Source organism: Clupea harengus, chromosome 23, assembly GCF_900700415.2.
Source record: "Clupea harengus chromosome 23, Ch_v2.0.2, whole genome shotgun sequence".
In the NCBI taxonomy this organism is placed as follows: domain Eukaryota; kingdom Metazoa; phylum Chordata; class Actinopteri; order Clupeiformes; family Clupeidae; genus Clupea; species Clupea harengus.
This window is the reverse complement of record NC_045174.1, coordinates 9203046-9218163: the sequence shown is the minus strand read 5'-3', so window position 1 is coordinate 9218163 and position 15118 is coordinate 9203046. Positions and strand designations below refer to the sequence as shown.

The 15118-nt window shown below is 45.9% G+C and overlaps 1 protein-coding gene across 2 annotated transcripts in view; it reads left to right on the top strand.

Annotated features, from left to right (window-relative positions):
- The first annotated feature begins 150 nt into the window (after positions 1-150).
- Positions 151-15118, top strand: part of rnf40 (ring finger protein 40) — a 25700-nt gene continuing 10732 nt past the window's right edge. Inside the window, exons 1-17 of one of the 2 annotated variants that reach the window (XM_012814626.3) lie at positions 151-245; positions 874-1019; positions 1114-1281; positions 1394-1721; positions 2718-2915; positions 3184-3305; positions 3944-4090; positions 4779-4853; positions 4986-5105; positions 5599-5778; positions 6279-6414; positions 8043-8164; positions 9777-10048; positions 11131-11248; positions 12261-12410; positions 14173-14385; positions 14758-14883. In XM_012814626.3, the coding sequence (XP_012670080.2) occupies positions 882-1019; positions 1114-1281; positions 1394-1721; positions 2718-2915; positions 3184-3305; positions 3944-4090; positions 4779-4853; positions 4986-5105; positions 5599-5778; positions 6279-6414; positions 8043-8164; positions 9777-10048; positions 11131-11248; positions 12261-12410; positions 14173-14385; positions 14758-14883 (2613 nt within the window). In that variant the 5' untranslated portion in view covers positions 151-245; positions 874-881. The other variant, XM_031561410.2, reaches the window with a different exon arrangement.

Genomic DNA, 15118 nt, shown 5'->3' with positions numbered 1-15118 from the left:
TTCGCCAATTCAACTAAGAAAGAATGCGTGGTTGAATTTCAACAAGAAAGGGTCTTACAGAAATGTTCTTTAACTAGTGATAGTTTTGAATGACGACAACGGACCTCTAGGGGGCAACAATGCATGCGACAATAATACAAAAAAGCGAACAAAAATACAGGATGTCTGATTTCGTCATTTCCGTGAACCAGCTAGTCGGTCTGCTAGCTAGCTATGTGCTCGGAAGGCTTTCATTACCGCTAAAGGTTTGTGTCGGGAACAAGTAAATGTAAAACAAACATTCCCTCACGACTGAAATCATCTTTTGCACATGTGGTAACATAATGTTATCAAGATATGAACAGCCCTGAATCTTTTTAGGTTCGACTTGATTAGATCCATTCCTTGACACAATTAGCTAACATTACCTTGTTTCGCAGGCTAATCAGCTAAGTAAACATGTAGCAAGCTAGCTTGATAGAGTACACATTTGTTTGAATAATACATGCCGATATAATTTAATCTTTGTCTGATATGTTGTATGGTCTTTGGCGTGTTAGCGATCTATGTGTTCAGAAATGTAATGTGAATGGTTTTTTTAGTTTGAGAGGTCGCGAGTTACCGGTATGCAATGTTAGCCAACTTAGCTCCCTCTAAAAACGTATACTTAAGCGATAAGCAAGACTTGTCAACCGGGTTGACAGCAAAATAGGTCAGAATGGACGTTATCGATGTCAGCAAGTGATTTGATCGTTAAATTTATTTCGTACTGTTTGTCCTACCTGTTGGAAACAATGCAGTTTTTGACCACAACTAATAATGTTGTCACACAGTCAAATTGGCATCAGTTGCTTGATAAACTCAAGATTGACAATTCTGTTAATTTCTACACAGAGGGAACCATGTCTGGCACAGGTGGAGGGAAGCGTGCCTCAGGTGGGGACAGTCCCCCTGGTCCACCTGAAAAGAAATCGAAGAAAGAGGAGAAGACAACCACAACTCTAATCGAGCCCATTCGTATTGGAGGAGTTGCCTCCACGGTCAGTCTACTCATAAAGATGTCACTGACTCAGGTGTCCGTCAGCATTGGGTTTATATTTCAAAGCACTTTGTTCTGTCCTCTTATTATTACAGGAAGAGATGGACATGAAGGTGATCCAGTTCAAGAACAAGAAGCTGTGTGAGCGGCTGGAGCAGCGACAGGTGATGGAGGATGAATTGCGAGAGAAGATCGAAAAGTTGGAGAAACGTCAGGCTACTGATGACACCACCCTGCTCATTGTGAATCGCTATTGGACTCAGGTATAGTAGTCATTTTATTAGGCCCTTACGTTTGTTATTTGTGCCATGTGTTCTTCCATATCTGTGTTTTGCTGACAAATATTTTCATGCCGCCCTCCCATCTCCATATTAGCTTGATGAGAACCTTCAGGTCCTGCTTCGGCGTGTTAAGCCTGAGAGCCCTCCAGAGCCCACTGCAGCTTCAGACTCTGCCCTGGCTCCAGAGCCTGCTGCCCCCACTCCTGCCCTGGCTCCTGAACGCCCTCCAGTGCCTGCTCCCGAGCCGGACACAGAGCCCCCGCCAGCACCCTCTTCAGCTGATGGGGAAGACGTGCCAGCTCCTCCACAGCCTCCTGCCCCAGAGGAGGAGGAGGACCGGCAGCAGCCGAAACAGCCACCTCCTCAGCAAGATGGCCTGGACCAGCCTGCCACAGTAGTGCCACGGGCAGATGGCATCACAGGTAGGCACCTCTTTTGGTTCATTCCATGAAGTCATTTTGTTTGAGCTTGATTTTTATTTGAATAGTCTGAGTAAGTTATTACCCTAACTGAAGACATACGTTAGGTGGTTTAGATGCTTTATATTACTAGTTTGTACATATCCTGATATTTTGGAATTCACATTTTACATTGTTTGTAAAACACATGCTTTTGTTGACCTCCAGATTTGCTCTCAATTAGCTTTCAAAATTTCTTTCACTGTGAGGACTGCCCTATCTTCACAAAGAGGGGCATACTGAGCTGTGAAGATGGGCAGAAAAAATAAACATAGATTGATATCTTGGCTGCAGTGTAAGAGAATGATCAGTGATGGCCTTCCATTACAAATTCATGCAAATTCTTGAGGGTTGACAGACACCCTAGGCAAGTGTGTATGTGCAAAGATCTGGCAATAGGAAATGCTTCTCTTCAGGATCTATGTCAAGTGTGGAATACAATGTGGAGACTTTGTTTTCCATTCTTTGACATAAGATCACAGTACTCAGTTGTTGTGAAAAACTTTCACCTGTTTATCAAGGCGTTTGTCAGTTTGTTTGAGTTTTCTTCTCTGGTGATAGCTCACGCTGTGGATTGGTGAATGCAAGCTGTGAATTGACTTGTTGCAGCAGTTATCTACATAGGTCCTATCACCACTATTTATCCACACTGTAAATTCAAAGTAAAACCATAATGTTTGAATGGGGAGGCTAACACTGTAATTTACGACCTGGTTTATCTTACCATGGGCCAGAACGTGGGCCAGACCGTGGTCTTCACCCGAGTTCTGCTAATAGAAAGCAGCTATCTGAACCAGCTGCATAAATGCTTTTTGACATGTCGTGGTCCCACTAGGCGTGATCCCTGTCACTTATCACCATTTATCACGTTGATTTAGGGTTCAAGTTGAGTGTGAATTTCAACCAAGTCAACATGAGAGCATAACAGTCCATTCTCTTGTCCTCCCCTCTGCCCCCCAGCACTCCCTCCGCCGACCCCACTGAGTGACAGTGCCAAGGAGTTCCTGACCACCCTGGACCACTGCTGCGAGGAGGAGCTGGGCCTGCAGCTGCAGGATCGCATGCAGTTCAGCAAGGGCGCCATGGCCTGCATGGTGTGCGTCTTCGACCGGCTACACTCCAACATCGAGGACCTGTGCGCCAGAGTACAGATGGCAGGTGAGGCCCGGGCGTCTTGTCCTCAATTCACTCCCAGTCCAAACCACCATCAAAGAATGTTCAAACAGCGCACTGCGCTCTCCGGAGTGCTTCCAAACACCGTTGAGCTGTGCACACATGGTACATATATAAGCAGTGACGCCTGCGTGTTTCCGTACTATCTGACAGAGATTTTTACGCAATCGCGGGTTCACTGTTGGATGCTATGCTCCATTTCTATGGCCTTCATTGGTTTGCAATGAGGGGTAACGCCTCTGTGTCCGTTCAGTGAGCGAGGATGATAACCCGAGAGAGATCCTGGCCCAGAATCGCTCTCTACTGGAGGAGAACAGGAGACTACAGGACCTCGCCTCTTCGCTGCAGGGGAAGCACCATAAAGTGTCTATGGAGGTGTGTGCGTAATTATTATCATTGCCTGTTGGATGAAGTGCTCAGATGCAGTGCTGATCAAAGTTCCCCATTAAACAGTTAGATTGCATTACCTGATAGCTATAGCATAGCCTAAGCATAAATATAAGCCATAAGCATAAACAAACTTTTATTCCCTACACAATTTATCATGAATATGGGAATGTGTTTGGGATGATCTGTTATGTTTCACATTCTGCCTCAGTTTATTGGCTTCTGTGTAGCGTTATGAGGGGCTGAATATCAGCCACACATTCACAAGTAGTTGTACTCAATACCGATACATATGCTGAGAAGATATTTAAACAAAATGAAGGAGACAAAAAAGATGAAACATTTCAAAAATATGAAGCTCTTTGTCTTCATCAGGCGGCAGTGGTACAGTGGTAGAGAAGTCGTTTAGTAATCAGAAGGTTGCTAGTTCGATTCCCTGTCGAAGTGTCCTTGAGCAAGACACTGAACCCCTAATTGCTCCTGATGTGCAGTGTGCCATCAGTGTAAATGTAAAATGTGTATACATTGTAAGTCGCACATATGTAAGTCGCTTTGGATAAAAGCGTCTGCTAAATGACTAAATGTAAATGTAATGTAAATGTCTTTTTCTGTTCCCTTTCTTTCAGTATAACGAGTTGGTGGATAAGGTGACTGGCTCGGAGACAAAGGTGTCTGAGATGGAGACAGCTGTGGAGGACCTGCAGTGGGACATTGAGAAGCTGCGGAACCGAGAGCAGAAGCTCAACAAGCACCTGGCTGAGGCCCTGGAACAGGTAAGCCAGCTGTTATGCCCGCCATTATGCCCGCCATTCAGTCTGCTGCTTAATGCCTGGGGAAAGCTTGAACACTATCGTAACGGTGTTAATTATCAGACGGCGTGTGTTATCGGCAAACGTTCGCGTTGTCATGTGAATCCATTATTAAACTGAAGTTATAGATTGTTAATCCATTATTAAACTTAGCATTTTGATTGTTTAACAGAATGGCCAATGTTTGACACTGTCCGATAACTGACATAGCTACGCTAGGTAGTTGCATTCAAGGCAGTACCTAGGGATGGAGAGCTTTTATGCTGTTTCATGTTGTAGGCCTTCGTTGATTGCTTTCAGAGCATTCTCTGGAATACACACGATTCTGACAGCATAGTATGTGCATGCAGGACAGTGCCAAATTATTTTCATTTATCTATATATCTTATTATTTGAGTTTACTATTGTGCAGTAGTATTATGTCAGTTACGTTTTGATGATGAACACCACCCAGAGTAAATCAAAATGTATTTGTCTACATGATGTATTTATTATTTATTTAAGAATGACCAAGCCAGATCAATGAGTTCTGGAGTGTCTCTGTGCCTTTTATATAGTTTCTCATCATCTCAATTGCTGCTTCGGATCAACAGATGAGATTGACTAATTGATGATTTTTCTTAACTTATCCGTGATTGTATTTCTCTTGTAGTTAAACTCAGGCTACTACGCCACAGGCAGCTCAGGAGGACTCCCTGGAGGTCAGATCACCCTCAGCATACAGAAGGTGAGGACTCATCCACACTGTTGAACCTTTGACACGCTCCTCGGTTCATTCAGCGCTGCAGTAGTGTGCGCCAAATCATTTGACAGAAATACTGAGCGCTGGCCTGAAACTTCCCCCTCTCCGTGTGCCCAGTTTGAGCTGCTCAATGCCGAGCTCGAGCAGAACCAGGAGCTGGCCAACAGCCGCATGGCGGAGCTGGAGAAACTGCAGCAGGAACTCCAGGAGGCCGTCAAGGAGAGCGAGAAGCTGAAGGTAGTGGGAAACACCTGGCTATCCGGTGTCTCTTGGTTATTTACTGTTTTAAGATGTCTTTGTTGGGATTGTTCACCGGCCGTCGTTTATAGCAGTTTCGGCAAGTGGTACATTTGGTAGCGTTGGTAGAAGTCGGAGGTAGGATAATGAAATTGTACTGAAAGTAGAAGTTATATCAGGAAGTGCAGCGGATAAATAATAACAGTGAGGGCTCATTTTCCCATCGCATTGCTTCAAATACCTGGTTATTTGGAGTCTCACTGTTTCTCATTTCTTCAATGATTTAAAGTAGTCATGGGCTGTCATTTTTAGTCCAACAGGTGCGAATGCGCCATGCTATGAACAGAGAAGCTGAAAAGTATTTCTGGTCATCAAAAAACCAGATAATAAAAGTATTTATTAGTATTACCGAATGTGAAAGCAGAGGTAACACCAGAGTGGAATAGATAACTAGTCGCTTTACCTCTCAACATGTTTCTTTTGCGATCAACAGATGGATCTGCGGAACATTCCAGAAGAAGTGGTAAAGGAGACACCGGAGTACAAGTGCCTGCAGTCGCAGTTCTCCCTGCTGTACAATGAGTCTCTCAGTGTGAAGACCCAGCTGGACGAGGCACGGGCGCTGCTGCTGACGGCCAAGAATGCTCACCTCAGACAGATTGAGCACATGGAGGTGAGCTTGCAGACTACACTGTATATGTGTTAGTTGTTTTATATGTCATTTTTACTCTTGTTAAGAGAGCGTCAAATAAACTATTCGTCAAATGAACTATTCGGGTGAGTTGAATAAAAAAAAAAAGACCAGACCTATGGACTGTACCTCTGACTGCTTGCTGTAAATGGATAAGTTAGTTATATGAAGTTATGTGGCTCTATGATGTATTGAACCAAGAGAAGGCTTTGTCAGCTTACTCTAGATTGTGGTGCAGACTAAGGTTGGTCATTTTAGACAAGGAAGTAAAGATATAGTCCACTGCTGCCATATTTAAGATAGCAGCTGGCTGACATTCAGGCTAAGTTTAACCGTTGTGATAACTGGAAATAGCCATACGTGGTGTCAAAGCTCAGTTCCCATGGCCAGACTCCTCTTTCCCCCACCCTTCCCCCTCCCTACGCCTCATTGTTGTGGCTTCCTGTGTCCCTGCGGCCTGACACAATGCCTGTCTCGGGCAGAGTGACGAGCTGTCCCTGCAAAAGAAGCTCCGCACCGAGGTCATCCAGCTGGAGGACACGCTGGCCCAGGTGCGCAAGGAATACGAGATGCTGCGCATCGAGTTCGAGCAGAACCTGGCAGCCAACGAGCAAGCAGGTAAATACCCCCACATGCTTCAGACGTTCTAGCAGTTTCTGTGGCTTAAGACTGCGGCACTGCATCAGCCCAGCAGCACATGAACCTCAACCTGCTAGCACACAAGAGACACCCCATCCTCCAGACCTATGGAAATAACCTAGAGGAAGTGGGTTTGAAAATAGTTAGCACATTTTACCATTATGTCTTATCTTAGATGTATTAAAGTATTTTACCAAGACCTATAGCAAGATCAGCAATGTATTTATTTTTTTGTGATGACATAATAATGGTAACCATCAGGTAAAATCAAATAATCTTTAGAGAATGATTGCCAGTTGAGGGTAGTTCACGACAGATCCGATAAAGATCAATGTAGAGGGCTGGACTGTGTAGCTTTTGCAGGACAGAGGACGACATTGACCCTTTTAATGCAGTTTCTACATGTTTCTTGGGAAGATGGCCAGGTTCAGGCAGCTTTTATTGGCAAGTCAGTGTCAGGTAGTTTTTACAGATAAAGGCTTTTTGGTACAGGAAAAATGATTTTATCTGAGATTTTGAGCAGATACTTAATGACTCTGGTGCTGTTTAGGAGCAGGGGTAATCTGCGATCTGTATCGTATCCAGGGAATAATGAACCAGCATGGATGCCAGTGCATTTTACAGTGACATGCATGGGTGGAAATCTCATTTCAGTCTTGGGGGGACAAGAAACAGAAACATTTCTTGAGCAATTCCTGAGGGAGGCACAAAAGAACCTATGGTGACATGCTATTCCCTCAAAGTCAGTCTCTTATTGGTCCCAGTTTCGCTTTCCAACATGACAACGACCCAGAGCGTTGCTCCCAGCTGTAAATCATATCTGGAGAGGACACAGTCAGCTGGAATGTATTCATGGAAGGGCCTGCCCAGTGATATTAACTCGACTGGGCTTCTGTTATATGGCAGGAACTGGACTGCATGTCCGGTAGCTGTGTCGAGCCAGTGTGAGTCATCTTTGGGCTACCGTCAGGCGCCTTGTAGTAATACATAAAGTGAATATTTGAAACAAACTTACTGTTTGGGTGCCTACAGTACAGCCGCCGATGATGGGTTCTTTGTTCCAGTATTTGTCTTTTTTGTAATTAGTTGATTTGATAATACAAGTTTGTTTGTTTAATCACTTGTACCATTCTTTTGTCAAATTGATGGGTTCAGCCAACATTGTTCAACTCACTTCAGTGGCTGCCAGTTTGATTTCACCTGTTCATTCATTTCTTTATTTCTGGAGTTTCTGCCTGTTGGTGATGGGATAAGGGCACTCAGCAGTGTCGTTTTTAGAAAATGTCTACCCCCACTCACCCATGGACCACTCCCACATCCACTAATTTAACTCGAGCTCGTTAGGGAAGTTCTGCTGCCTACCAAAACGGTGACTTCCTTTGTTGAAGTCGCCAGGGGTTACTGTTACCACGGACGCTAGGCAGGAAATGTGTGTATGTGCACGCAAGCTAGGGAGCGCATCCTGTCTTTGCCTCCCCCCCAGCCATAACTGTGTGTGTTTTGGCCCGTGTCCACCAGTGAACGTGGAACAGAGATAGTGACATGCACCCATTGTATCTGCTTTTATCAGGCATAACCATTTCCCCCCTTCCGCCCCTTTTTGGTAGGGCCCATCAACAGGGAGATGCGTCACCTGATCAGCAGCCTACAGAACCACAACCACCAGCTGAAGGGCGACGTGCAGCGCTACAAGAGGAAGCTCCGCGAGACCCAGATGGAGATAAACAAGGTCGGTCTGAGCCCCTCATCAGTCAGGGCAAGCCACCCCTGACCCCTTCCTCCCCTCCAGCGGGGCGCCGAGGCGTGGAGGGTTTAGCATGAAAAGCAATAAAGTTCACACTCTACCTAGAACGGTCGGAGTGCACGCTGCAGCGTGAGTGGCACAGATTTATGCACACGGGGGACAAGATGGTGGATGTCTTGGACTGGTGATTATGGGGGCTGCCCAGTTTGACAAGGTCTCTCAGCGCCATAAGCACATCTCTGCACTGACTAGTGGGTGGTTGCTGCTCTGAAAGTGTTTTGCAAAAATGCTCTTCTGGGAAAAAAAGCCTCTCGACCGCCAGCATATATGCAAATTCAAACAGCATTTCCGAAAGCACCGCCATGATGTGGTGCAGGGGTATAGGCAGGCATGAAAGCCCGTGTGTATGCAGTGTTGTTTATTATATGAAATGTCAGCAGACATTAGAGTGTGTGCAACTAAAAACAGCTGTTCATATGTCACGCATTTGTATATACTGTACTCATGCAGTTAATCCTTACGCTGTTAGGTTAAGAAGCAACAGTGTTTCTGTTCTTACATTTTGAAGTTTTACAGATTATAGCAAAAGGAATTAAGGAGACCCCTGGTCAATCCTATTCACTTAAACAGTATTTTACCTAAACCCATACCCTAAAAATAGAAAGCAATCATAGAGATATGTTTATAGACATAGTAGAGACTATGTAATTCATTACACTAATGTGACAAGTTTATACAAAACAAATGCAACATGTTCTTTAGAAATGTTGCAGCATGTTTTACCTTTGCCCATTCTAGTATTAACATCACAGGGCAGCAGAGGGTTGGGTAATACTATGTTGTTTGGTGCCATAAGATCAGATGCCCTTAAATGTATGGTGTGCACAGTTTTATTAAATTACCATTCTAAGAAATGAATGTTCAGGACGAAAAAAAGTTGAGACATTCTGGGTGTGCTCATGAAGATAACTGATGTCACCGGTGATGGTATCTCGTACTTTTCCCAGACTCGCTCACATTCTTTTGTGTTTACATTTCCTCTCCTGAGAAATTCTCAGTATGACCCATAAAAACCAGAGTGAGCCTCTCTCAATCTGTGCTCTCTGACCTAATGTGTAATACCGTGTCTCAGTGTTTCAGCACCAGACCGCTGTGTTAAGTACATACCCAGTAATGACACACTGGATCCTTACAGAGATCAAATGACATTAATGCATGTAATGTTTACTAAATGGATTATTGAAGGTCAGTCTTGAAGCTGTTTTTTCAACTGTAAAAAGCCTTTACTTAATAGTTAAAAAGCCTTAACTTATTGTTTCTATAACCATGAGACATTTGGATGTATGATATGTATAATCTTATCAGCGGGCAGACTTGTTCTCCATTTTATACTGGCTGAAGATTTGAGAAAACGGTCTTACTGACTGAATCCAAACTCCGTTGTTCAGTGTTGTGTTCTGAGCCCTGCAGCCTTGTTTCGCCCTGGTATGCAGGGATGTAATTGCCATCGCTGTGTTGTATCTAATTCCCCTTCTGTTTTTCCTCCGTCCATCTTCCCCCCTCTTTTTTCTCCTCCTCTTCCTCCTGCGCCCCTCAGCTGCGCTGCCAGAGCGGGGAAGCCAGCGGGGCGCTGTTGCTGGAGGAGCCGGTGACTGACGGGGGCCTGGAGGTGAAGAAGGAGGAGGACGAGGACCAGCAGGAAGAGGAGGAGGAGGAGCGGCGGCGCGAGCTGGAGAGGCAGCGGGCGCGCGAGCGTGAGCGGGAGGCCGAGAGGGAGCGAGAGCGCGAGAGGGAACGAGAGAGGCAGCGCAGCGAGGAGCTGAAGAGGAAGGACTCGGACACGCTCAAGATGCTCCGTGCCGAGCTGAAGTGCGTACCCGGTTCACACAGCCCCCGCAGGCTGTGCCACATGGTCCCCCCAGGCTGTGACACACACACACACAGGCACACACACACACACACACACACACACACACACACACACACACACACCCACAGGCACACACACACTGTCTGGATATAGCAGAGTTAGGCAGCACAGGGTGGGATACAGGGCAAGCCGTTTTCCATTTGTTGATGTCATGACCCCCCCAAGCAATGAGGCTAATTCCACCCAGATGAGCTGGTGTGCTTTGGATACCCACCCTCTAAACAGTCACCCCCCGCCCCACCTACTCTATCACCATGGTGTAGGATAATAAAGCCAAATCTGTGGAGCTTTTTTGTTCCACTACTCCAGCAGCCCCTCTGCGTACTTAAACACGGGTCTGTGACGCACGCAGAGCCCAGCGTCATGGCTTGGCACCTCTGCCGCTGGCCTGCGATCACTTAGCTGTATGGATGATGTAATTAATGACGCCAGCAGCTGTATGACCTCAGATGCGCGACTTAAACATCTGGATTTCTCATGGATGAGTGAGAAGAAGAAAACGCCCCCCTCCCTGTCCCCTCGTCCAGCCCCCCTGTGCGCCGTGTCGATCCCGTGGAGGGACCTGGGGATTACTTCCACGAGGTCTAGCAGTGCAACTCACACGAGCACTTTGCTTGCGTACCCAGGACTAAACATACTGGGGATGTTATAGTCACATTTCCGAACTTCAAGTAAACACAGGAAATTCAGAGCAGACGTTGCCGCCTGCACAAGGGGGAATGTTTTTTTTTTTTTTTTTTTTCACGCCTGTTCTCGCTCGGGCCTTTTGAAGCCCTGTGAGAGTGCCCACAGATAGGGTTGTAGCTCAAAGCACATCTTCAAAACATGTGCCAAGGGATTTTATTTGCATGTGTGACTTGATAAGGAATTCTTAACCAAAAACAAATTCTGAATTAAAACCATTCCATATCCTGGTCAGTTCTAAGTGAGTGAGCTGTCCCTCTCTCTCTGTGTGTGTGTGTGTGTGTGTGTGTGTGTGTGTGTGTGTGTGTGTGTGTGTTCGTGTTTGTGTGTTCCACAGGAAGGCGCAGGAGTCCCAGAAGGAGATGAAGCTGCTGCTGGACATGTACAAATCCGCCCCCAAAGAGCAGCGGGACAAAGTCCAGCTAATGGCCGCTGAGAGGAAGGCCAAAGCCGAGGTGAGTCCAACTCCAACTCCTCCCCCTCCGAACCACCTCCCCCTCCTCACTCATGTTCCCTCGCTCACTCCCCCTAACTCCTCTCGGCTGTGTGAATGTCTGCCGTTGCCACTGGCAACAAAACATTGACACTATAGGTCGCTGCGACACCCCTTACCCCGAGGATAAATAGTGTTAGAGTCTGTTTTGCTTAATTCCAAGCAAAGGCATTATGTCATCGTGCGTCAAGCATTTACATTAGTGCAAAATATGCGCTTGTTTCTCCTGCCAAATGAAAAACAAATGTCAGGAAAGGGGGAAGGAAAAAAGAGGTGGGACCAGTTTGATTCCCACCCTGATAGTCTCTCTCCGGCTATGGTCTTTATGTTTCAGTTTTTAAGCTGACATATTTATAGGTTCATTACTGTGGGCAAAAACAAGTGTAAATTTTACTCCGAGGTTGAGATTTGATGAAGCCGGGCAACAGGCCAGATCTTGGGCGGTTGTTTTACTCCAGCAGCTGCTCGTGAATCTCTCGAGCTCAGTCAGTGACACTGACGTCTCTGTGGTGGCGTTTCAAGTCATGTCTTGTGAGATAGTAGACATCTTCGTGACTGTTTGGGTTTATTATTTTTTTTCCATGCATGTTTGGCACAAAATAAACAACACCTTTTAATAATTTATGGGGAAGTTGGGGAGCTGTAAAGGAAATGCCTGAAACCATTGTGAGTCATTGATCTAAAAGTGTATTCAGGAGTTTTGGATAGTTCTCTGTTTTTATTATTTTAGTGGTTGGGCATGTTGCATGGGCATGTCTGTTTTCATCACTTGGCACGCAAGATGGAGTCTGTATGCGGAATTGCATCACAGAACAAGATGTAGTGTTAAAAAAAATCCATTCTCACTTCATCAGGTTTACTTTTTCAAGGGAAATAAACCCCACCTCTGCCCTTATCCATGAGTTATAATGTGTGTGTGTGTGTGTGTGTGTGTGTGTGTGTGTGTGTGTGTGCCATGCACATGTGTGGTTCAGGTGGAAGAGCTGAGAGTCCGTGTGCGTGAGCTGGAGGAGAGGGAGAGGAAGGAAAGCAAGAAGCTGGCGGATGAGGATGCCCTGAGGAAGATCCGGGTTGCCGAGGAGACCATCGACCACCTGCAGAAGAAGCTCGCCGCCACCAAACAGGTGTGTTCAGCACAACCACACCCCTCCCTCACTGCACCCTACCTCACTGCACCCCTCCCTCACTTCACCCTACCTCAGGAGTAAACTGGGATTTGGGGTTCTCTTTACATTTTCAGTTTTACATTTACATGGTTCAAAATGCAAGATCAAATTTCCTTTTTCCACAAAGCAGAATGACCTATAAATCCACTCATCTGTATGTCTTTTTGTATACATGTCTGTGTATTTATCTGTCTGGTCATCTGTCTGACTATAGCCCTTTTATTATACTGTTTGGATTACTTATAAATGTATGGGTGGGGGAATACATTATCCAACTGCAGTGTTTAGACATCTTGTCGTGTGGCCATAACACACTGACTGACCTGTGATGAGGGGTTTCCTCTCCGTCTGGCTCTGAGACAGACACAGGGTCAGGGGTCGTGCACTGAGTCACCCCAGTGTTTAGCAAGACTAGATAACGCTTTGAAAATACTGCCGACATTCAACAGCTGTATGTAAACACTGATACCAGCACTCAGGTCAGCTCATACAAACACGCCTATGCAGTCACCGTGTGCAGTCGTTCCGTGTGGAAAGATATTTTTAGTAGATTCCTCAATATTTATTTCCTCGAATGCTGAGTGTTCTAAGTGCTAAAACAAATAGTCCATTTGCATCCCCAAAATGCCCACTTTTAAGTTCCATTTCGGCAGGACCCCCGTCCCCTTGGGGGAACGTAAATTGAAGCTTTACGAGGATTTCACAGTGTTTGGTTTAAGCTTCAAAGGGCCAACGCAAACAACAGCAGAAAGATAAAGAAAGAAAAGCTCTGAAGTTGAACCTCTCTGTTTGTGCTAAAGGCCATCAATTGCTTGTGGTTGTTGGTGTGTGGTGCACGTCCACTGAATGGCCTCTGGCTCCAGCACTTCCAATTTCACTACAAACCCGAGCCCTGAAGGACCGCAAATTCCAGTCAGTCAAAGGGGCTTCCCCCGTCGACCTGGTTAATGCTCTGGCTAGGATTTCTTGTGTTCTTACCGTTGCTGCCCAAGTCTGGCTCGCTGTGGTCTCCCCCTTACACACAGGCTCTGGTCACATTCTTTTTTTTTTTTTTGCCAGCCCCTTAGTTATGTTTTAAAAAGAAATCAACACACGCTATACGCAGCGATTTGTTTGAGTGGAGTCAAAGCATGCTTGTGGTTCTGCATGGCACTTGGCGTTTGTGTTGAAGTCTAATTTAGAGATGTCTCTAGATGGCTGAGGGTCATGGCCAGAGTTGAATTTATACAGAATTGAATAGAGTCTGGCTGGGCGTTGACACGTAGTTGAAATACGGCTCGGTTCTATACCCTGGCGGTGAAATTGAATGGCGCGTGTGGCTTTGGGCTGTGTCAGCGGTGCACTGCAAACTAAATAATTCAAATTATCAGCGGAGCTGTGAGCTGGTGCACCAGGGTGGAGGACATCACAAGCCAAGAAGTAAATCTGTGGTCCTAGTCTCCTGGTGTCTGCTCAGATTTGTGAGTTTTCCCCAGGACTTAGCTTATACTGCTTTTTTATCTCTGTGGCTTGTTCTTGCAAATTTTGGACTCCGGTCCAATTGAACTGGTCCTGCATCTGAGTTGTTGCACTAGGACTGCAATAAACATTAGACCCAAAACCAGATCTAAGCCCAAACATTAGGGATCTAGGCCCATGTGTTTGTTGTTCAGTGGTTGCACTGAGGCTGACCTGTGTTTGGGGGGTCCCTGTGTGTGGGGGTTTTCTGTTGTGGCGGCAGGAGGAGGAGGCGCTGCTGAGTGAGATGGACGTGACGGGCCAGGCCTTCGAGGACATGCAGGAGCAGAATAGCCGGTTGCTGACGCAGCTCCGCGAGAAGGACGACGCCAACTTCAAGCTCATGAGCGAGAGGATCAAGTCCAATCAGATCTATAAGCTCCTGCGTGAGGAGAAGGAGGAGCTGGCCGACCAGGTGCTCACCTTCAAGACCCAGGTGAGCCAGAGGGCAGATAATAGAACAATATAGACCCATGATATAATAATGGAAGTACCCACACAGTAAAGTCTGACTCATCCCTTTTGGATTTTCTCAATATTGATGAGAAAATTATTTTAAGTATCCCTTCCTCATAGAAATACATTTATAAATAAAGTGATATTTACAGAAAGGTTGGTTCTCCATTCTATCATCCAAACCTGAGTCATTGTTTTATTCTTACACATATTGATCAAATACTACATGTATAACACAAATGTTCATGTTCCAGGGTTGAGTCAAATGGACATATCCTGGGTGGTATAAAATAGAGTTGTATATTTCATGTAAATGGTTGATTGACCACCTCTGCTTGGCATGTGGTGTCAGGTGGACGCCCAGCTGCTGGTGGTCCAGAAGCTGGAGGAGAAGGAGGGCATCCTGCAGAGCACTCTGGCCGCCCTGGAGAAGGAGGTGGCCATCCGTTCACAGTCCCTGGAGCTCAACAAGAGAAAGGTCTGTAATAATGCAATAATAACCTCACATTACCCATGATGCCAAGAGGCTCATGAGTGGGATTCCTGGGCCTGGTTTTTTTTTTTTTTACCAGAGGCTCTCGCTGCCCTGTAGTCTGCTTTTGTGTTCTTGATGTAGCGGAAACTTCTGAAGAATTTCAAAGCAGGGTGTTTGCACTTGGGGAAATCTGGAATTTCTCACAAAAATGCCGTCGCTCCTACTCATAGTGGCCTCT